Source organism: Benincasa hispida, chromosome 7, assembly GCF_027475165.1.
Source record: "Benincasa hispida cultivar pf3 chromosome 7, pf3_genome.v1.1, whole genome shotgun sequence".
Taxonomy (NCBI): Eukaryota; Viridiplantae; Streptophyta; class Magnoliopsida; order Cucurbitales; family Cucurbitaceae; genus Benincasa; species Benincasa hispida.
In genome coordinates, this window is record NC_143484.1 from 56,508,680 (window position 1) to 56,531,511 (window position 22,832).

Consider the following 22,832-nt stretch of genomic DNA (forward strand, 5'->3'; position numbering starts at 1 on the left):
ATGTGGTGTTCTTGAGCTTGGGAGCATGCCAAAGGTGGACTCGAGTTGGGCCCTCCCTTGGTTTGTCATGATCTTGTCTTGGTCATGATCCAGTTTCATATTTCCATAAACTTGTTCCATTGCAAATCTATCAATTTTCTTGCTATACAAATAAATAAAGTTCAACCTTACTTACATTATATATATATAGTTGGAAATAGTGAACCTTATTTCTTGTATCAAAAGGATGCTAAGTTATTAACAAATAATTGTACTTTTTAAATATAAATTACAATAAAGGTTGGAAATAGGGGTATTCAAAAAACCTAGTAACCCGACCAACCCGGACTACCCAACCTAAACCGCAAGGGTTGGATTTGGTTAGATTTTATTTTGGGTTGGGTTGGGTTAAAAATGTTAAAAAATATTAAATTCGGGTTGGGTCAAGGGTTACCCATTTCAAGGTCGAGTTGATCCGACCCAACCCGACCCGAATATATAAAAGTAAAAAACAGTAAAAAAAAAAAAAAAAAAACTGACCCAACTCGGGCTGGGTTGAGTTGGACTCTCCAAAAAAACTAATAGTGTTCATTATTAGCCAATCCAAATTTTTGGTTGGTTCACAAAAATCTTCCAACTCGATTCAACCCGGACTATGTACACCCCTAGTTGGAAATAGTTGAAGAGACAGAGCGAGGGCATTGCAAATGTTATCCAAACTGCATCGTTTAGTTACGGTAGAAGTTGGTCGTTGTACCGATTGGGGTCGACGAAGCGCATGATATACACATCTACAGCCAAGACTGGTGCCAGATTCATCCACTCAGGATCGCCTGTGATCCAGTTAACCCACCACGCCGGTAATGTTAATGAAAACTCCTCAAAAAAGAAAAAAAAAAACGGAAAAAAATTATTTCTCCACTTCCTTGTATTTTTTTCAGTTCATTCCCATTCATTTCTTATATGTTTTTATTATTTTCCTATATATATATTTTTAAATTTTGATGTTCTAAGTTTTGATCACAACGTCGAAGAGCTAGGCGCATTCATCAGAAGTGGGGAAGGAGGAGTCCGACACAAGCTTCAACATATCTTCAGATCCAAACTCTCTTTACTTCCCATCCCAGATCTCTCCGGAAACTCGCTCGGATCTCGTATTTCTTCTTCACAATATTCAAATCGCTGTATAATCTTTGCTTAATTACGCCCCTGCTCCTTGTATTCATTCCGATCTTGTTCACCTCTTTTGGAGCTTTCACCAAGACTCAATCATGAATCCCTTCTCCTCCGGGACGCGTCTCAGGTCAGCTTCCCAACCTTACTGTACTCATTTTCGCAGATCACTTTTCTACTATACTTATTCTTATTTGTTCCACCTGTTGTTTTTGCACCATTTCCGGCTTTCTTGTGGTTTTCAGAATGGAATTCTTGCGTAATTAGGCAATTCCTGACAAAGGACTTTTGAGTGTGTTACTGTTTCTGTTTATTGACTTGGAATTTTGCGGCTGAAGCTGCATTTTCTCTTGTTAGGAATTGGTAACGAGTGCTTAGGTTGGGTTTTCCAACAGCAGTGCCATGCTTCTTGGGTTCAATTTGTGGCCTCAGTCAATAAGTTTAAAGCGGGCTGGATTTAGGGGGGGAGTACTGAGTTAGTTATTCGAACACGAGGGCAGTTATGCATAAGCAGTGAAGCGTGTTCTTTGAATTATCACTCCCACAGTGGTTATGTACCTAGCAGATTTTCGGTCTATTAGTTCTCGTAGTGCATCTATTAATGAATATTTGTTACCATCATAACGATATGCCACACTTCTGTATAGCCCTTTCGGTAGTCTTTTTGCCAGTTTGCAATAAAAATATTTATTAGATTTGACGCAGAGTGTAAATTCCATGCACAATTATCAACGAGAGTTCTTTCATATAAAAAAAGCAACGAGGTGTTCTTCTGATCCAAGTCTCGGAAAGGGATGAAGAGTTTTAAGTATTTGATCCGGCCTGATGCGTGGATTTCATGAGAAATTTTATGGAATTAGCAGTCCTTTAAGCTTTTGACATATTTGTCAAATATAAGAATTTTTTGTGCGTCTTCATGTTGCACCACAAGGTTTTAATTGTGCACTTACGATACACTATGCAGATAGAGTTACTTTAATTTCTTAATTAAAGATCTGTTTGTTTTTTTATTTAATTAATTAATTAATTAATTAATTTATATTTCCGCTTTCTTTATGTTCTTATAATGAGCTTCACCTATTGGTCTGTAATTAGTAAATGACATAAAGTTTGGTTTCTTAAAAAAAAAAAAAAAGAAAAAAAAGAAAAAAAAGATTAGGAAATTTATTAAATGGCTGACACATCTGTTGCATTGTTATCTTTTATAGGCCTCTTTAGCCAAAGGCTAACTTTATCATATGTCATAACTTGATGCTTTAATACAGGGACATGATTCGGGCCATTCGTGCTTGCAAAACGGCAGCCGAGGAACGAGCCGTAATTCGAAAAGAGTGTGCTGCTATTCGAGCTGCCATTGATGAGAATGATCATGACTATAGGCATCGAAACCTTGCGAAGCTCATGTTCATTCACATGCTTGGTTATCCCACGCACTTTGGTCAAATGGAATGCTTGAAGTTGATTGCATCTGCTGGCTTCCCGGAAAAAAGAATTGGGTATCTTGGCCTCATGTTACTTCTAGATGAAAGACAAGAAGTTCTGATGTTGGTCACAAACTCATTAAAACAGTATCCATTCTTCATTATTTTCACACTATTAACCCTAAATCTTGATCATTTTCCTTGGAGGTTCATTTTTCCGAGAACTATTTGAGTTATATTATCTGCATAAACGTTTAAGACGGAATATTATAAGATTTTGCGTTTACCTTAATTGCTCTCAGAGATCTCAACCACTCAAACCAGTATATCGTAGGACTTGCTCTTTGTGCATTAGGAAATATTTGTTCAGCTGAAATGGCTCGTGATCTTGCACCAGAAGTTGAAAGACTGTTACAGTTTCGAGATCCAAACATTAGGAAGAAAGTGAGTATTGCAAGAAGTAGACTACAATGTTTTAATTAGAAATTCTCTGATTAGAAAATAGGGTGAATTGTAATGCGTTCAATCTTCACTTTCACTTTTTGAGGATAAAAGTTATTTTGTTATAGTAATTCATGCGTGATGACTTTTTGGTTATTTGTTGGAATAGTTCTTTTGGAAAATATGTCTTCCATATTGATGAAATAGACTTGATTTGGTGTATCTTTTGAACTTGTTGTATTGTTTTCTTTTATCACCTCTGCTGCCTATGTTGTCATTCATAAAGTAAACTAGGGAAAAAAATTTATTTTTGGGATTTTCTCAAATACTATAAATGTTTTATTCTTTCTGTTTATCTGTTCTATTCTTGTAACTCGAGAGCACCTGATTGCGGGTGCAGGCAGCATTGTGTTCAATTAGGATTATAAGGAAAGTACCAGACCTTGCAGAAAACTTTGTTAACCCTGCTGCCTCCTTACTGAAAGAAAAGCACCATGGGGTTATGATAACAGGAATTCAACTGTGTACAGAGCTTTGCAAACACAGTCCAGAAGCCCTTGAATATTTTCGGAAGGTATATTACCGCGTCTTTATTGGTTCACACGTTTGTTGCTGCATGAACTGTTCATCATGTCCTTCTGCTCTTGGTGATTGACAATGCTGAGACAGCTGATGTATTTTGTTCTTGCTGGATGACATTTACTAGTTTGTGTATTTCTTTGCACTGTTGGATGTGGTGTTGAATTGTGTATTACGTTTCATTTCACTGTGCCTCATTTATGCTACACCAGCTGCAGCCAACAAATTTTGATCTCTCTTCTGAACTTTTTAGTCAATCAGCATCCATTTTAATTAATTCTATCAGAAAAGAAAATCCCAACTCGTTGATCATGGCATATAGGTTAAAGGAATTGCAATACTCCATGAATTCTAACACTGTAACTATTATTACTGTTTCTTATGCTCTATGTTTTAAATGTAAGCACTGTTTCTTATCACTTTCTTTTTCAAATGTAAGCAGTAGCTTATATAAAACTTAAAAGGTTTACTAATGTAGCATTTTTTAAGATGGGTTTTTTTGGTGTACTACAATGGTTCACATCACATTGAAATGATGGAGCTATAGGTCTTGGTCTTTGTTTCTAACTGAGGAATTGTATTTTACCTCCGTACAGAAGTCAACGGAGGCCATAGTCAAGACACTAAAGGATTTGGTTAACAGTCCATATGCCCCTGAGTATGATATTGCTGGAATAACAGATCCATTTCTCCACATCCGGATGCTTAAATTTTTGCGTGTCTTGGGCCAGGGAGATGTAGATGCTAGTGACTGCATGAATGATATACTTGCACAGGTAAATTTTAGCCAGTTACCAATGCAGTCTATATGACAGTATCATATTATTTTCAAGTATTTTGCAGGCCATTCTACTGTAGAAAATAGACTTCCCAGATGTCTTTTTACTGACCTACAGCCAACTGTCTATTTTTATTTCTAATTCCGAGTGTCCTTTATCTTTTGGGAGAAGCATCGGGCAAAGTTTCAAGATTTATGCTCTTATTAGAGGTAGCCAGCATATCATCTTACTTAGGTCATACACAGGTCGATTTTATTGCATTTTTTTCGTATCATGTGGGAGAGAAACTCTGCCTTTTTGCTTCGTAGCTTTATAATTTGACTTTGGCATAAAATTGCAATGGCGAGTCAAACCTTGTTTCTTTGCTAAAATGTCACCCGGTTTTGTTTGTTTTGTCCACGTCATAGCTGGCTACTTTATTTTGGTTCGTACTGATGTCTGCCCACCACTGATTTGAAGTGACTTTTACTTGATAACCTTTCTCCTCTCTGTTTCATGTTTTAATTTGACGTGTTTTTTCTTAGGTGGCAACGAAAACTGAATCAAACAAAAATGCAGGGAATGCTATTCTATATGAATGTGTTGAAACTATTATGAGTATAGAAGATAGTGGTGGCTTACGTGTACTTGCTATCAATATCTTGGGAAGATTCTTGTCTAATCGTGATAACAATATCAGGTACTTTTAATAAAACTTGAGTATTCTTGTTTATTGCGTATTAAGTTATTTCACGAGAATTCTATTGCATATAGTGTATGAAATCGGGGAAGTGATCTTTTGGTTACTTCTGCATACAATGTAGTATGAGAACCTTTTATTGATTTGGTGAAAAGCTTAAGTATGAAACCCTGCGGAGCTTATAAAAAAGCAATTTGAGTTACTAATGAACGGGTGAAGTATCAAAAAGAAATTGCAATGGAGCACTAAAGAGAAGCACTGAATCTAGATTTGTCTATCATTTCCTCACATTTTTTATTTTTGTTTTCTTGTTACTAAAGATTCTGTAATTTCCCTTCCACCAATTCTCCACATCAGTGATTAAACAGGTTACCCCAAGCAATTTTTATCTGCTTCCTCCTATTGAGTTCCACATCAACTGCATTTTTTTTTGGAAAAGAAACAATTCCACGTCAACTGCAATAAAAGTTCCATAACCAGTTGGGTACTATTTCCTTTCAAGAAGAAAAAAGTTCCACAACCAGTATATGAAAAATCCATTGCAAGTTTACTAGCTCAAAATGCAATATTTGGGCTTTTAAACAAACACATCAACTGCAACGAATCATGTATTTGGTTGTTTCTTCTTCTAGTAACATAAATATTTTTTAAGGACCTCTATTTGTCCATTATCTTGAATTGAACACTGAGGGAGGATTATAATCAAATAGTTTCTTCTTAGCTGATGACTTGTTTAATATTGCAGGATCACCTTTTGGTAGATGATTTAGTTCTCGCAGTTTTTTGTTATATTTTCAAGTTCCCGAACCATAAATTTGTTAGCATACTATTAAGCAGTTTTTGTTGGTATGGTGATGCTGATCCTATTGCCATTGCACATGAACTCAACTTAATCAAAATGTAATTGTTGTTAACAAGAGGTTTTGGTATGTCACTATGGATATAACTGATTGAAATGGAGGTTATGAAATTAGGGCATTTCTAATGTTTGCTAGTGGGCTAACTGTACATTGAATGCGTTTCTAGACTTAATTTGTAATTGTTAACAACCAACTATTCTCCAATATCAGCTTAGTATAAAGCTTCTTATAGTTCCTTGGTTACACTAATCAACATCTTGCTTTTTGAATGTATCTTAGATATGTAGCATTGAACATGCTTATGAAGGCTATCACCGTAGATGGTCAAGCTGTGCAGAGACATCGGACAACTATCTTGGAATGTGTAAAGGTACTTTGTATTTCTTGTTCCTTCATTTATTACTATTATTTTTTAACTTTCCATGTTTGAAATATTCCTTCTTTGTTAAATCCTTTTTCCTCCTGTGAACTATGAATGAATATAGACCACTCTTCCTATCATTCTCTGATTGCACAGGAAATTGCTCATTCATAAATTCTTAACTAGCTATAACTGAAGTGATGGGAGTTTGGCATATAGTCACAGATTCACACGTGTTTTTTCCCCCTATCTTCTTTATTTTTTTTTCCCATTCTTTTGAGTATTTACTTGAAAACTTTTTGAGAATGACAAATTATAGCAATTCTTTGAATGAATTGTGCATGTTACTGGAAATAGACTAAGGCAAAGTTTGGCACAGGTTGTGGTTGAGGTAACGTAGAAAATTTTGGATTAACATGTAAATGCTTATAGCCTTCTTGAATAATTCTTGTGCAAATTTGTGGAGAAACCAGTCGATTGGGCATGTTTCAAAATATTTTAATTTTGTTTTGTCTCAGGATTCAGATGCTTCAATCCGGAAAAGGGCTCTTGAACTTGTTTACCTTCTAGTGAATGAGAGCAACGTCAAGCCTCTGACCAAAGAGCTTATTGAATACCTTGAAGTTGCTGATCAAGAATTTAAGGGAGATCTTACTGCAAAAATTTGCTCAATTGTTGCAAAGTGAGCTATTAAATTCACGTTCTTTCTGATTCTCTGCTTTTTTCTCGTCAAGTTTGAGTAAAAATGAAAGGAACAAGTTTACATTCCTTTGTTTATTGTGACGCTCTCTTCTCTCTCCTTGCAAGTAGGTTTTAATAATTCAGTGTTAAATATTCTGAGAATTGTGGTTGGAAAGAAATAGGTGGATCCATTGTAATGCGGGTAATTAGCTATTGAAATTTGGGATACTTTAGTATTTCAAGCTTCTTGCATATGTTTGTTTTGTGATCGCTCCTATATTTTATCAGATCCAAAATCCTGATTACTCCATTGAAGTTGGTGGGAGGTTTCACCTTCCTTTTTTATATTTCAATTTTCAATCTTCATAAAATTGGAAGTTAAGGGTTTCTTATAATGTCTAAAATGAGTCATCATTTTCTGATATCACGTGGAAACATCTGCAATTGCATTCTTAGAGGTCAAATGTGATAGCAAGTTAAGCCAAAATGAAGTGACTTGGTTCTAAGTGGATTGCGAAGTTTTAATCAAAATTTTGATATTTACTCAACTAATATCCCAAAATTTGGTATTTTTAAGTTTTCAAATTTTTTACTAATAAAATAAAGTTTTGTCTTCCTTTTCCATTTGCCTTTTAATTTGGGACAGCCGAGTGTGCAAGGATTTAGGACTAATTGAAAGTTAACTTTCTCTATTATACAGAAAAAAATAGACAGCTTGGTAGAATGATGTTCTAATTAACACTTATCCTCGTGATTCAGGTACTCCCCAGAGAAAATATGGTACATTGATCAGATGCTAAAGGTTCTCTCTGAGGTATAATTCGAATTCTTATCTGTTTATCTTCATAGTCTTTAAATTGTCTTCCTTAGTCCCGTTTGGTAACCATTTGGTTTTTGGTTTTTAGTTTTTGAACATTAAGCCTATAAACACTCTTTCCACCTCTAAATTCTTTCTTTCTAACCTACTTTTTATCTATGTTTTTAAAGACCAAGTCAAATTTTGAAAACTAAAAAAAGTCATTTTTAAAAACTTGTTATTGGTTTTGGAATTTGGCTAAAATTTCAACTCTTGTACTTAAAAAAGATGCAAACCATGGTAGAAAATGAGAGGATATAGGCTTAATTTTCAAAAACCAAAAACAAAAAATGAAATGGTTACCAAATGGAGCCTTAGATATTCAAGGTTTTTTAGGCCCTGTTTTGTAATCATTTCGTTTTTTTGTTTTGGTTTTTGAAATTTAAACCTATTTTCTCTCAATTTCTAACCATAATTTGCAACTTACTTAAGTATAATAGTTGTATTCTTAGCCAAATTCCAAAAATAAAAACAAGGTTTCAAAAACTTCTTTTTTTAGTTTCCAAATTTTGGCTTGATTTTTGATAGCATTGGTTAAAACTAGATAAAAAAGCGAGAAATTTAGAGGTGGAATGAGTGGTTTTAGGCTTAAATTTTAAAAGCTAAAAACAAAATGATTACCAAACGGGTGCTTTAATTTTCTGTTTTTAGTTTGCTGAATGAACATATCACAATTCTTAGGCACAATTCCGGTAAATAAGTTGGGTGCGTTTTTCCCTGTAATAATGTGGTGTCATATTTGCATATCACAAATTTCAAATTGCCATCAATTTTAGATGTTCTTGATGATCTTATATTTATTGAGTGCCTTGTTTCTTATCATTCAATGCCAACTCCTTTTTTGAGTGTTCTCTTCATTTATCATTATCTTTGTTTTTTAATTTTTCTCCGTGAATCCAATCAATTTTCATTGATCCAAAGAGCTATGACATCCTATGAACCTGCCATCAAGATACGTATTCCCTTTGATAAAAACTCTGATACTTCTGCATTGCATAGTAGGCTGGAAACTTTGTAAAAGATGAAGTATGGCATGCCCTCATTGTCGTGATCAGCAATGCATCTGACCTCCATGGGTATACTGTAAGGGCCTTGTACAGAGCATTTCAGATATCTAGTGAGCAGGTATTAGTAGTTCTCTTTTGATTAGTAAACAAGAAATCTTTTCCCCCCACCTCCCTCTCCAACACCACCACCCCCACACGCGCATACCCATCCCTCACACCAAGTATATAAGTGGCCGCCTTTATGCCAATGCTAACATGTTAAGCAGGAAAGTCTTGTTCGAGTGGCAGTTTGGTGCATTGGTGAATATGGCGACATGTTGGTCAATAATATTGGAATGCTTGATATAGAGGATCCCATAGTTGTAAGTACTCTTTCCTTGCTCTTTTCTGTTTTCTTTTTTGATAACTTTCTTTTCTATGATGGGTCCAATGATTAGGCTATACCCAATCTCGTACTCCCCAATTCTTTATACACAAAAAAGGCAATTTTTTAATCAATTTTTAAAAATATAAACAAACTGCCATATGACAACTTTTTATTGGATGCCATAAGGGTTGCACAATAGATGACTGTAGCCTAAGTTTTTCTCTTTAAATAATTCTCTTTGTAATTTGCATATGAAAAAAGGTTTTCATTAAAGATGCAGTACAAACTCTTAACAAAAAAGGGTTTTATTTATTTATATTTTTTAATTATTATTATTTAGAAGATTGTAGCCTACTAAATAAGGAACTCATCACTGTTTCTTCAGGGACATCTGATATAATTAAGGAACTAATTTCTAACAAAGTAACTAAACTAACACACGTGCGCACACACAAAACTTGAATCTAAATTACAAAACAACTCCTATACACACTAATCACAGTTCATTTTAATTTTTGTTGAAGTTTTGTCTTCTACCATGCCTGAGTTTTTATTTATTTTTAACTTCTTGGGCTTAGGGCTGTATTGCGAAACCTTCTTTGCAATTTGTGCATTTTCACCTTTTATTATTATTATTATTTTTTTAATAAAATTTAAAATGCTTTCATTGAGAAAAAAAATGAAAGAATTCAAGAGCATACAAAAAAAACAAGCCCACTTGAGATTCCAGCTAAGTAAAATGTTACTTTTCATACAAGTGTTTCTTATATCAAAAGTAGGTTTGGGACTTTAAAATAGTAATTATATTTGATGATCATTCTGTTAGGCCCCCAATTGTACGTACATATGTTAGAATAAGAGAGGGCAGGGAAGTGTGTTTGTGGGGACCACGAGAGAGAGTTAGTTGTATCGACAGGAGTTGAGAGTGGGGTCCACAAGGGTTGGGGGGAGGAGTGAGGTTTATATTGTGGGAGGAGCGTAGGAGAAAGGTAGGGAAGCCTGAGAGTAGGAGATGAGATGAGATCAAGGACTGTGATTGTAGGCGATATTGTACCGTTTCTTTGAGTAATAATAAACGATACCTTTCATATTGGTATCAGAGCTTCACCTTGGAAAAGTTGGAAAAATGGCGCAGAAGAGGATGGAGGAGAAGATCGATGTAGTCGATGTGGAGGTCTAAAAAATGAGAGTTGAAATTTAGAAATTACAAGTGATGGAGGAATCAATGAAGTCGTTGACGAAAAGTGTAGAGCAATTGAATATCCAAGTTGATTTGCAGCAGTGATCTTTAGAGGAGACACAAAATTTATTAGCGAATTTACTAGAGGAGATTTCGCAATTCCGGACCACGACGGGGATGAATTCGAAGGAAGGAAGTACTGGTGGTAATCGGAAAGCAAAGGAGGTCGAAGGTATAGAAGTAATGGAACCAAATGAAGCGATGAAGACTGGAAGTGGAGATGTCGGAATAGAACGAACAAGTTCAAGAAGGTGGAGATGCCGGTGTTTAATGGAACAAATCCTGACGCGTGGTTAATCCGGGCAGAGAGGTATTTCCAGATTCATAAACTTACCGAGGCGGAGAAGCTGATTGTTGCTGTAATAAGCTTTGAATCTGTACTGGATTGGTATTGTGCAAAGGAAGAGCGTGAGCCATTTTCCGATTGGAAGAATTTGAAGATGCGTCTCCTCTAACGATTCCGATCTCCTTGTCAAGGTACGTATGTGGCTAATTTTTAGCAATTAAACAGGAGAATACTGTAGAAGAATATAATTTTTTTTTTGATAAATTAGTGGCGCCATTACCACATTTACCAGATGAAATTTTGGAAAACACTTTTATGAATGGGCTGAAACCATTGGTAAGGGCTGAGGTCGAGTGTTGGGAGCCTGTTGGGCTTGTAAGCATGATGAAAGTGGCCCAACACGTGGAGAATAGGGAACTTACTCGTGCAGAAACGACTACGGGAAGGATTGATGTTCAAAAAAACTTAAATCAGAAAGAAATTCCTAAGATCGAAAGCCTCGCGTCTACGAAGGAAGCGACTAAGTCTTCAGAAACTGTTCCAATGAGAATGATTACTCTTCGGGGAGTAACGACAACTGGGGGAAAACGCGAAGGTCCGGCAAAGCATTTATTGGATGCGGAATTTTGTTTATGGAGGGAAAAAAGGGTTATGTTTTCGCTGTGACAAACGATACAGGGTGGGGCATCAATGTAAGGTCAAGGAGCAGCGCGAGTTGGGGGTTCTGCTAGTGCAGGATAATGTGGAAGACCTGGAAATATCAAGGATGCGAAAGAAGAGTTTGAGCCAGTGGAATTATAGGCAGTGACGATTGAGAATGCTATGGAATTATCGATGAATTTAGTGGTTGGGTTATCTAACCCGAGAACTATGAAGGTGCGTGGGGAAGTATTGAATCGAGGCGTAATTGTACTAATAGATTGTGTTGCTACTCACAATTTCATCACTCAACGTTTGGTGGAGGAATTGAAGCTACAAGTTGATGACACGACTCATTACGGAGTAATTTTGGGATTAGGAACGACAGTCAGGGGGAAAGGAGCGTGTAAAGGAGTAGGGTTGAAGATAGGGGAGTTAGCAATTGTTGAGTTTTTGCCTCTGGAATTAGGAGGGGTGGATATGGTCTTGGGGATGCAGTGGTTACACACGTTGGGCGTGACTGAAGTTGAATGGAGAACTTAACCATGAAATTTATGCAAGGGGGAAAGCTGATGGTTTTGAAGGGTGATCCAAGCCTGAAGAAAATGCAAGTCAGTTTGAAAAGGATGATGAAGACCTGGGATGGGGGAGACCAGGGATTTTTGGTAGAATGTCGTGCTTTGGAGAGGGTCGAAACTCTGGAAGCATTCTATGGCATTGAAGATGTTTTTAATCTGAAGGAAGCATTGACTGAAGTCATTTTGAAGTATGATAATGTCTTTGATTGGCCAGGAGATTTACCTCCAAGGAGGGAAGTGGAGCATTACATTCATTTGAAAACAGGGGTTTCTCCTGTGAATGTGAGGCCATATCGTTATCACATTATCAGAAGAGTGAAATAGAAAAGCTAGCTGCAGAAATGTTAGCTTCAGGAATTATTCAGCCCAGTTCCAACCTCTATTCTAGTCCAGTCTTATTGGTCAAAGAGAAGGATGGAGGATGGAGGTTTTGTGTTGACTACCGAGCTTTAAATAGTGTGACTATTCTGGACAAGTTTTCGATACCAGTTGTTGAAGAGCTATTTGATGAGCTGAATGGGGCAAATTGGTTTTCTAAGATCGACCTAAAATCAGGATATCACAAGATTCGGATGAACCCAAATGATGTGGAGAAAACTGCATTTCGCACGCACGAAGGTTATTATGAATTTTTAGTCATGCCCTTTGGTTTAACTAATGCTCTATCAACCTTCCAAGCATTGATGAACCAGATATTTAAACCGTATCTGAGAAAATTTGTGCTAGTATTTTTTGATGACATCTTGGTGAAGAGAAGGATGGAGGATGGAGGTTTTGTGTTGACTACCGAGCTTTAAATAGTGTGACTATTCTGGACAAGTTTTTGATACCAGTTGTTGAAGAGCTATTTGATGAGCTGAATGGGGCAAATTGGTTTTCTAAGATCGACCTAAAATCAGGATATCACAAGATTCGGATGAACCCAAATGATGTGGAGAAAACTGCATTTCGCACGCACGAAGGTTATTATGAATTTTTAGTCATGCCCTTTGGTTTAACTAATGCTCCATCAACCTTCCAAGCATTGATGAACCAGATATTTAAACCGTATCTGAGAAAATTTGTGCTAGTATTTTTTGATGATATCTTGGTGTATAGTAAAGACTTGGAGGAGCACGTGAAGCATCTTGATTGTGTGTTAGTCGTTCTACGTGAAAATGAGTTCTATGCTAACAGGAATAAATGCCAGTTTATGAGAGGGAAGATTGAGTATTTGGGGCATTTAATTTCCAGTAAGGGGGTGGAAGCAAATCCGGGAAAAGTTGGAGCTATGCTTGAATGGTCAATGCCCACTTGCATTAGGGAAGTGAGGGATTTTCTGGGACTCACTGGACACTATTAATGTTTTGTGCAAAATTATGGGAGCATAGCAGCGCCATTAATACAATTGTTAAAAAAAGAGCTTTTGATTGGTCTGAGGCACTGCTCAAGAGGCATTTGAGAAATTAAAAAATGTTATGGTAGCATTGCCAGTTCTTTCTTTACCCGATTTCAATAAGCCCTTTGAGGTGGAACCCGATGCTTTTGGTTTTGGTTTGGGGGCTGTATTGATGCAATAGAGGAGACTGATTGCTTACTTTAGCCATACTTTGTCTACCAGGGATCGCAACAAGCCAGTTTATGAGAGAGAATTGATGGTTGTTGTATGGCAGTTCAGTAATGGCATCCATATTTGTTGGGGCAGAAGTTTGTGGTTATTGCAAATCAACGTTCTCTTAAGTATATGTTGGAGCAGTGCATGGTACAACCCCAACATAAAAAATGGTTATCCAAATTGCTTGGGTATGATTTTGAAGTATTCTATCATTCGGGGGTGGAGAATAAGGCAGCTGATGCTTTGTCTAGAAGGCCGGAGGAGGTGGAATTAGCTAATTTGACCGTTCTTATGCTGTTAGATATCGGGGTGAAAAATGATCCTAAGTTGCAGGCTGTGGTACAACAATTGCTCGCTGATGAAGATAGTGTCCCTCGTTTTTCGGTGCAGCAAGGTGTGTTGAGGTTCAAAGGAAGAATTATGCTTTCTAAGACTTCCACATTGATTCCTACCATCTTGCACACATACCATGATACGTTGTTTGGGGGGCACTCGGGTTTTTTGCGCACTTACAAGCGCTTAGTAGGGGAATTGTATTGGGAGAGAATGAAGAATGATGTGAAGAAGTATGTTGAAGAGTGCTCTGTTTGTCAACGAAATAAGGCTTTGGCCGTATCTCCAACGAGGTGGTTGTTGCCTTTGGTTATCCCCAATGCTATTTGGGAGGACATTTCAATGGATTTCATCGAAGGGTTGCCCAAATCACAGGGTTATGATGCTATCTTGGTTGTGGTGGACCACTTATCTAAATAAGTCATTTCGTTGGTGTTAAGCATCCTTTTTCGGCTAAGGTGATAGCGGATGTGTTTGTTAAAGAGGTAGTTCGTCTACATGGCTATCCTAAATCCATTGTCTCTGATCAGGACAGAGACTTTTTGAGTAATTTTTGGCAAGAATTGTTTAGGCTGGCAGGGACGCAATTAAACCGAAGCACAACTTATCATCTCCAATCGGAGGAGGTCGTGAATAAGAGTGTGGAGGTCTATCTTCGATGTTTCTATGGGGGATCGACCTAAACAGTGACATGCTTGGTTGCACTAAGTAGAATATTGGTATAATACCACGTTTCACATTTCCATTGGAATTACGCCATTTCAAGCTGTGTATGGTTGACAACCTCTAGCTTTGATCTACTATGGAGAGAAGGCTACCTCTAATTCTAGTCTAGATCAGCAACTACGAGAAAGGGATGTAATGTGTGTTTTGAAGGATCATTTGGCAGCTGCTCAAAGTCGGATGAAAAAGTTTGCTGATAGGAGGAGGAGGAGGGAGGTTGAATTTGCTGTTGGGGATCACGTCTATTTGAAGCTTTGTTCGTATCGTCAGACCTTGGTAGCTGGCCGACGGAATGAGAAATTGTCTCCCAAATATTTTGGGCCATACCAGATTGTGGATTGTGTAGGAACATTGGCTTATCGATTGTTGTTGCCTGCTAGGGCAAACATTCATCCCGTGTTTCATGTTTCCCAATTGAAGAAGGCTATGGGGCCATGGCAAGAAGTTCAATCTGATCTTACCAAACCAGAAGAGATTTTTGGTTATCACAAAAATCCTTCTAGAGTGCCCTGGGAAATATTGATTGGTTGGGAGGGCTTGCCACAACATGAAGCTACTTGGGGAGTATTTGACGATTTTCAGCAGCAATTCCCTGATTTTCACCTCGAGGACAAGGTGATTTTGGATGCAGGAAGTAATGTTGGGCCCCCAATTGTACATATATATGTTAGAAAGAATAAGAGAGGGTAGGGGTGAGAGTTAGTTGTATTGAAAGGAGTCCACAAGGATTGTGGTGGGAGGAGTGAGGTTTATATTGTGGGAGGAGCATAGGAGAAAGGTAGGGAAGTCTGAGAGTAAACTTCTCGAGAGCGAGTGGTAGGAGAGGGATCGATCACCTAAGATCGAGAACTGTGATTGTAGGCGATATTATATTGTTTCTTTGAGTAATAATAAATGATACCTTTCACATTTTTCTAATAAAAAACCTTGGTTTAAGTTCTGCCCAGGAACTGGGAAGCTTGTAACAAAATTTTGTAAAATTTAATAAATATCTTTTGAAATTTATTTGATAATGCTGGATATGTATGGTACATTTATTTTGGTTTGGTGGAAAAAATTCAAATTTCACTTTCCATATCTTTGTTGTCTTCTGTACTTTTATTATTATCAATTTTTTTTTTGGGTAAGAACCCTCACTTTTCATTGAGAGAAATGAAGAATATACAAGGCATACAAAAAACCAAGTCCCAACAAATTCATCTGTACTTTTATTGTCGTTACTTGCTAATTCAACTGCTAATGTGGATCATTTCCAGAAAAAATATGCTAATCGTTATTAGTATAACAAACTCCATTAGATTATTTATTTATTTTTGTTTCTCTATCTTTCCTTATATTGATATATGGTGGTCATGAATCACCTAATCTTTTTTCTCTGGATCGACGCCAATCCAATAATTCAGCTCATATCTTAGTTGCAAGTTCTATCATTATGTGGTCATGAATCACCTTCTTTTTCTAAAAAAATGTGGTCATGGATCACCTAATCTTTTTTCTTTGGATCTACATCAGTCCAATAATTCAGCTCATATCGCTTTTTAGTTGGAAGTTCTATCGTAATGTGCTTTCTTTTTTGTTGTGTAATTTCTTTTCTGAAACCATTCTAAATCTCTTTACAGGTAACAGAATCTGATGCTGTGGATGTTGCGGAAACTGCTATTAAACGCCATGACTCAGATCTTACCACCAAATCAATGGCCATGATTGCTTTGCTGAAGCTCTCTTCTCGTTTACCATCATGTTCAGAGTATGTGATTGCCAGTGCCACCATCTTTTTGGCAATATGAAATTTCCTCATAATGTTTGTTCATCGATTTAGGAGCAGTTGCAAATATAGCAATTTGACCCAAAGTATTTGTAGACACAATGTAAAAGAATTTGCAGACATGCAAAATTTAGATTTTGCTTTCGAAATCTATTAGTGATAGACCATATCACTAGTAGGGGTCTCTATCAATGATAGACTATATCATTGGTAGGAGTCTATCAGCGATCACTGATAGATTTTGCTATATTGCAATTATTAAAAATGTTGCTATACACTTAATTATTATCCATAAAAGTGCTACCTAATACAATTATCCATCAATTTTATTTCTCCAATTCTCACTGCCCGTTGGTTACAAGACATTTAATATCTTTGGATGAACGGTATCTTTTGTAACTTGTACCTCATCATCCGCTCCTTTCCTTGCACAAGTACATTAGCCACTTGGTTTGAAGAGTATCTCTCCAAAGTCTATTAATATTTTCAGGAGCAAAAGTAACAGCGGTCATCGAAGGTGAGGGGTCCCTTTGCCTATATGACGATTAAACAAAACACCCCAATCTAAAGAAGAACAGTATCAAAACATATTGTGCAGGGGAAGAGGGTTGTGGTTTTATTTGTTTATTTATTTTTTAAACTTTTATTTAGAGAGAAATACTTTGATAAATGAAATAGACGGGGTTGAGAACCCCAAGAATTATAAGAAAGTTCTCCCTTTAAAAATCAAAGAAGACAGACTATAATATGAAAAATGGTATATCCATTTGCATCAAAAGCATGGAAGATATAGAAATCCATAAATCTACCAAAAGTAGAAAGAGTCTAAAAATTTTGGTGCTCCCTCTCCCCAAATTTCTCACCTGAAAATTCTGAAAAAGGGTGTTGAGGCGAGCTTGTTCCTTTGCTATTGTGTGGGTGTATATGCTGGAATGATACAGTTTTTAGAGGGGTTGAGAGGCCTTTGGATGATGCGTCAGAGGTAGTGAGGTTTAATGGTTCTTTATGGACGTTCATTTATGGGACATTTTGTAGTTATCAGTTTGGTCTTATACTTTTGGATTGGAGTCTTTTCTTGTAGGTTGTTGAGGACTCCTTTTGGAGACTTGTATTTTTTTTGTCCTTGAACATTCTTTTATTTTTCTCAATGAAAGCCATGAAAAAAGTATATATATTGTGAATCAACAAAATCAACAACTTTCATTGAGAAAAAATGAAAGGATACAAGGACATATAAAAAAACTAGTCCACGGAAAAGGGGGAACTCCTTCTACACAAAGGACTCCAACTCGAACTAAGTAAAATCACACCTATTGAATAGTTACAAAGGTCTTTTTCTCTTCGAAGTCGAAATGAACAAAGGACCAAACCTCACTAAGGTCCCTTTCTACTCCTCTAAAAACCCTACTATTTGAGCCATAAGTAGAGCAGCTTCAAAAACGTTTGATTAGGCTTCTTGAGCATTTTTTTTACAACATTGTAAGCTAATTATTCAGCGGAATAGGAATAATTTTAGCTGAAAAGTCAGTTGTGGTCAGTCTGGCTTGAGAATTCCTATCCCAAAATTGGCCATACCATGACTCTTTAAAAGACCTAGTTCTCTTAGATGATGGGTCCCCTAAGCATGTTTCAACTTTCAGTAGTAATCTCCAGCTCAACAATCTGAGCTTCAAAAGAAAGTTGAGGCCTTTAATTTTCTCTTCAGGAATTAAAGGAGAGATGCTTTCTCAGATATATCCATAGGGTAGCTTACTGACCATGTTTGCAGTCTTGGCTTTGTATTATGCATATCCCCAAATGCAAGCCGACCAAGAAAACTCCTGCTTAATGATTAGATCAGTATAGCAGAGCAAAAAATATATTTTTTCTTCATCAACTATGATTGTAGTGGAATGTAAGAGGAGTTGGGTGTTCATTGAATCCCAAGGTTCTTCAGTGGTATTATCATTCTTTGGGAATCTCTTTTATTACATTGAAGAAGGTGCTGGGCGATTATTTAGCCTTGGAAGATGGTTCCTCTTATTGGATTTCAATGTCCACACCCCCATTTTCCACACTGGCATGATTTCTGACAGGAGCTTGCTTTGCTGATGCATTAGTGGTTTTCAGTACTTAATCCTCCTTCACAGTACTGAAACAACTTCACCGTACATCTTTCAATGGCCATAACCCCCTTCGGTCTTCTGAATATACCATCGAGAGTTTAGGCAAATCCATTTGGGCTTATGCTGAATAAAGTTATAACAGCTAATCCTCCTCCCATTAACTGCTAACCATACAAAAACTATATTTCACGTGTCAGGATATTCTCAATGAAAGGTTGTTTCTTTCATATACATGTGAGTGCGCGTGTGTCTATATGTATAAAAGATTTTCCCAAATTTTGTCAGTTTTCAAATCTATTTGTTAATTAAAAGCAAAGTAATACTTGTAAGACATAAAAATGTACAGTATTGTAAGATAAGAAGCCATGAAGAATATAATAAGAATACACTAAAGAACAACATCTATTACAAAGAGTGGCTTAGAGAACAACGATCCTTAAAATTTCAAATTTACTACGTTATACGAGAAATTTCTCTTCTGACTCTTCAAGTTAAGACTTACATAAATATATAACAAAATTACATTAATCTGGCAATCAATATTTTGCGTCATTTATTTGTTTATTGAGGCAGTTTTACAAATCTTCTGCTATTTCTTTCGTGATTTTAATTGAAATCTTTGGACCACTATTTGCAGGAGGATCAACCATTTAATTGTTCAATATAAAGGAAGCCTTGTGCTTGAATTGCAGCAAAGATCCATCGAATTCAATTCCATCATTGCAAGTCATCAGAATATGAGGTATGTATTAGCGTGGTGTTCATTCTGTCCCCTATTTAAATGAAATTTCTAAATTTCATCGAAGGGAAAAATTTAACTTTATGCACCGATATTAGAGCTTCATTAAATATTACAGAGCTGATGGACGCACATCTTCAGGTCTGTGTTGGTCGAAAGAATGCCAGTTTTGGATGAGGCAACGTTCATTGGGAAAAGGGCTGGTACTATTCCAGCATCAGTGTCGACTTCCAATGGGACTGCAATTAACCTTCCAAATGGAGTTTCCAAATCTGCTGCTCCTCTCGTTGATTTACTTGACTTAAGTTCAGATGATGTTCCTGTGCCTAGCTCTTCTGGTAGCGATTTTATTCAGGATCTTCTTGGGCTTGATTTGTCCGCAGCTCCAGAGCAATCTGGTTAGTCTTGAAAGCATTTACGTATATCTATTTTACTTTGCATCAAGCGGCTATTTATGTTTTCCTTCATTTAACATTCGTTTTAGGACCTACAAACTCTATAAATTTGTTTTGTTTATATCTGTATACATATATTTGAGAATAGCTAGTTGATCCTTCTTTGATCTATTATTTTCCAGCGCAAATAACTGTTATTTGGTTGGATATTGAGTGGACATTAACTACTAAAACTGTACATGTACATGTTTGTTTTCAACCATGAACAACTGTTCGTTGATATATTAAAAGAAAGAAAGATGTTTAAAGGAACTGATTTGAGGTTTGGGAATTCTCAAGAAGATATATTCAGTGGTGAATAGCAAGCAACAACTATCAGTTCTCAAGAGTCAATTTCGGTAGTTTTTTCTTTGTATGACTTGGGATTGCTTGCTAGTAATAGTTGGTCTCCATGTGATTAGAGACTGTCAACTCGACTGTGAGGCCTTAATTTTATATAATCAACGAACTTTCCTATCACTCAAATGGTGTTGTATTTTTATTTGTGAAATATTGAACATGTTTTACTACTATCCTCGTATCAGGAAGAACTTTTATTTGAATGTTCGAAAACTTTGTCAATATTTTCTTTATGGATGGACCGAATGTTAACCTATATTGGTTGTTTGGAACCTTCCAATATTTTCAGGAAGCAATCAGGCTCCAAAAAGTGGAACTGATGTTCTATTGGATCTTTTGTCTATTGGAACAACACCACCTATACATAGTACTGCATCTGCAACTGACATATTTTCCAATCAAGAAAAATCACCTATTTCTCAATTGGATGGACTCTCCTCTCTTTCTTCTCTTTCAACAAGCAAGTCTCCTGCTGCTGTATCTGCTCCTACAATTGATTTGTTGGGTGGATTGGCCCCTAACGTGGCAAGCGCAGGTGGAAACTTGTTATTGGTACTTGGAATTGCTTGGAATTTCTTTGGTTGACATGAATCTTGTCAAGATTTTGATAGCTTTCCATTTTTTGTCCCAGATGAGAATGGTTCAGTTTATCCATCTATAGTTGCATATGAGAGTGGATCACTGAGAATAACTTTTGACTTCTCTAAGACAGCTGGGAGCCCACAGACAACGTTGATCCTTGCCACATTTAAAAATTTATCTCCTAATATCTATTCAAATTTTATTTTCCAGGCAGCAGTTCCCAAGGTAAATATTGGTATCAAGTGACTAATCTAGTTCATCATGCAGCTACTTTTTTAGTTGATAATTAAGGTTTTTCATAACTATTTTGTTTTCTAAAAGATGAAGTGTTTTAAACACCCACATATTGTCTTGCTCTCTTTTTAATAAATTAAAATCATCTTTTAAATGCTGGGTAAATTCGAAATCTATATGTTTTCTGAACTTTTGAATTTTGGAAAATATTTCAAAATGTTGAAAGCACAAGAAAAAAAATTGCTAAAAAACATGCTTACTTTTTAAAACAGAAAATTGGCTTCAATTCGCCTTTTCCCCCCCCATGTATATATAATTTTTTATAAAATTCAAGTGCTTAGTCGTATTCTTCCTGCCTTATGGCTTTTAGTTTTTGGAAGGTTATGGTTGTGAAGTCGCCTTATTTTATAGAATCTTGCCCCATATGCCTCTTGAACTATATTTTATAGGTTTGGATGTCTAGTCTCTAGCTATGATATTTTGCCCCTTTTTTGTGGACTTGTCATATGTGCTTGATGTTGTTGTCACATCCACATGCATGATATAGGCGCTTACCTTATATCTCTTTAATGTTTCTTTAACCAATAATTCTGACATTTGTATGGGGATTTCAAACAGTTCCTTCAACTGCATTTAGATCCGGCTAGCGGTGGTACTCTGCCTGGAAGTGGTAATGGGTCTATCACACAGAAGTTGAGGGTGACTAATAGCCAACATGGAAAGGTATCGTTCTTTTGCAACCTCCAAAATTCAGTTTTGGATCCTTTTTAGAATTGTAGTGCTCTCCATTGCAGTTGAATTATTTTTTCTGGATCTGTTTATTTATTTTATACAAAGAATCTTTGGTAAAACTTTTATGGGGAAGCCGATCAATATCAAAAGTTTAATTGAATACTGATATGTTTAGGATATGAAAGAACCGTGGCACAGTTATCTGCGTTTTATAAAATTACTCTAGGATTTTCGTATTCAACTTCCAATTTCTTTCCCAAAAATTTGATGCTAGCTCTCGCTCTCCTTCCGGTTATATCTCTACTGGATAATTCAGAATATTCTTATTTTCAGAAACATCTTGTGATGCGCCTAAGGATAGCGTACAAGGTGGATGACAAAGATATTTTAGAGGAGGGTCAAGTCAGTAATTTCCCTCGTAATTTGTGATGTTGAACGGTCCAGAAAGTGTAAAAATGGTAATAAACTGGCCCCTATTCAATCTTCATTTTGTTTGTAGCTTTAATTTTCTAATCTTATTTTTCAATCCATCAGTCTGAAGGGGTTTGATTTGCAGCGCCATTGATGGCTGATTTTGCTTGCCTGGGGTCTCTATAAATCCAATTGACATCACTCTGGACCCCCATCTCTCTTGTTTCTGAATCTATTTTCAGAGTGGTTTTGTACATTATTTCAAGTTATTGTACGGGGATTTTGGTCATAAAAATTTTGTCTTGCATGAAGAGATGGGGAAGCTCAAGTATGTTTCATTAAGGAGATTGGAAGGTACTTCATCTTGCCACTTGTTTTGTAGTTTTTACTGTCTAGCGTTGTTATCTTTTACCAACCACAGTCACCAAGGTAAATGAACATATGCCAAACACTTAAAAGAAGGGAATTCCATTCGATTTGTTTAGTATTCTTCCTTTCCTTATCGAAAGATAAGCTTATAATATTTTATTGTCCTTTCCTTTCCATGCTTGCCTTTTGTAAGTTTCTAGGAAATGTGGATGGGGACTATGAATGTAATGTAATTCTCTAATTCTGGACCCTTTTTTCCCTCTTCTTTCTCCCTATCATTCTTTATGTGTTTCGAATTATTAGTTAATTAATTTAGAAATATCTTTACACCAACTCTGTTTGGTAGAATAGCTCAATCAGGCGGCCATTTATGATTATAATAAATATTGTAATGAAATTCCCCACCGAGTCAGGTCTCGAATTTGCCCTCCATCTGTGGATATATATATTTTAAGTAGCAGGTTTAACATTGATATTGAAAATACCAACTACGATGCGATTGAACATACATATTGCCTTTTATTT

The 22,832-nt window shown here is 36.4% G+C and overlaps 1 protein-coding gene across 6 annotated transcripts; it reads left to right on the top strand.

Moving 5' to 3' along the window:
* Positions 1-691: 691 nt before the first annotated feature.
* Positions 692-22,557, top strand: LOC120081456 (Adaptor protein complex AP-1, gamma subunit). Of its 6 annotated transcripts, none has more exons than XM_039036335.2 (20): positions 692-839; positions 1,014-1,282; positions 2,418-2,720; positions 2,876-3,017; positions 3,415-3,588; positions 4,190-4,369; positions 4,897-5,051; positions 6,191-6,281; positions 6,791-6,954; positions 7,713-7,767; positions 8,812-8,934; positions 9,080-9,178; positions 16,196-16,323; positions 19,084-19,188; positions 19,327-19,583; positions 20,269-20,514; positions 20,611-20,786; positions 21,414-21,518; positions 21,861-21,985; positions 22,062-22,557. In XM_039036335.2, exons 2-19 carry the CDS (start codon positions 1,251-1,253, stop codon positions 21,954-21,956), a joined length of 2,631 nt encoding a protein of 876 aa, XP_038892263.1. In that variant the 5' UTR covers positions 692-839; positions 1,014-1,250; the 3' UTR covers positions 21,957-21,985; positions 22,062-22,557. The 6 variants fall into 6 exon arrangements, with proteins under 6 accessions (XP_038892263.1, XP_090171626.1, XP_090171628.1 ...); XM_090315500.1 differs by having other exon boundaries at positions 9,083-9,178; XM_090315502.1 differs by having other exon boundaries at positions 9,083-9,178; positions 22,084-22,557.
* The last annotated feature ends 275 nt before the right edge of the window (positions 22,558-22,832 follow it).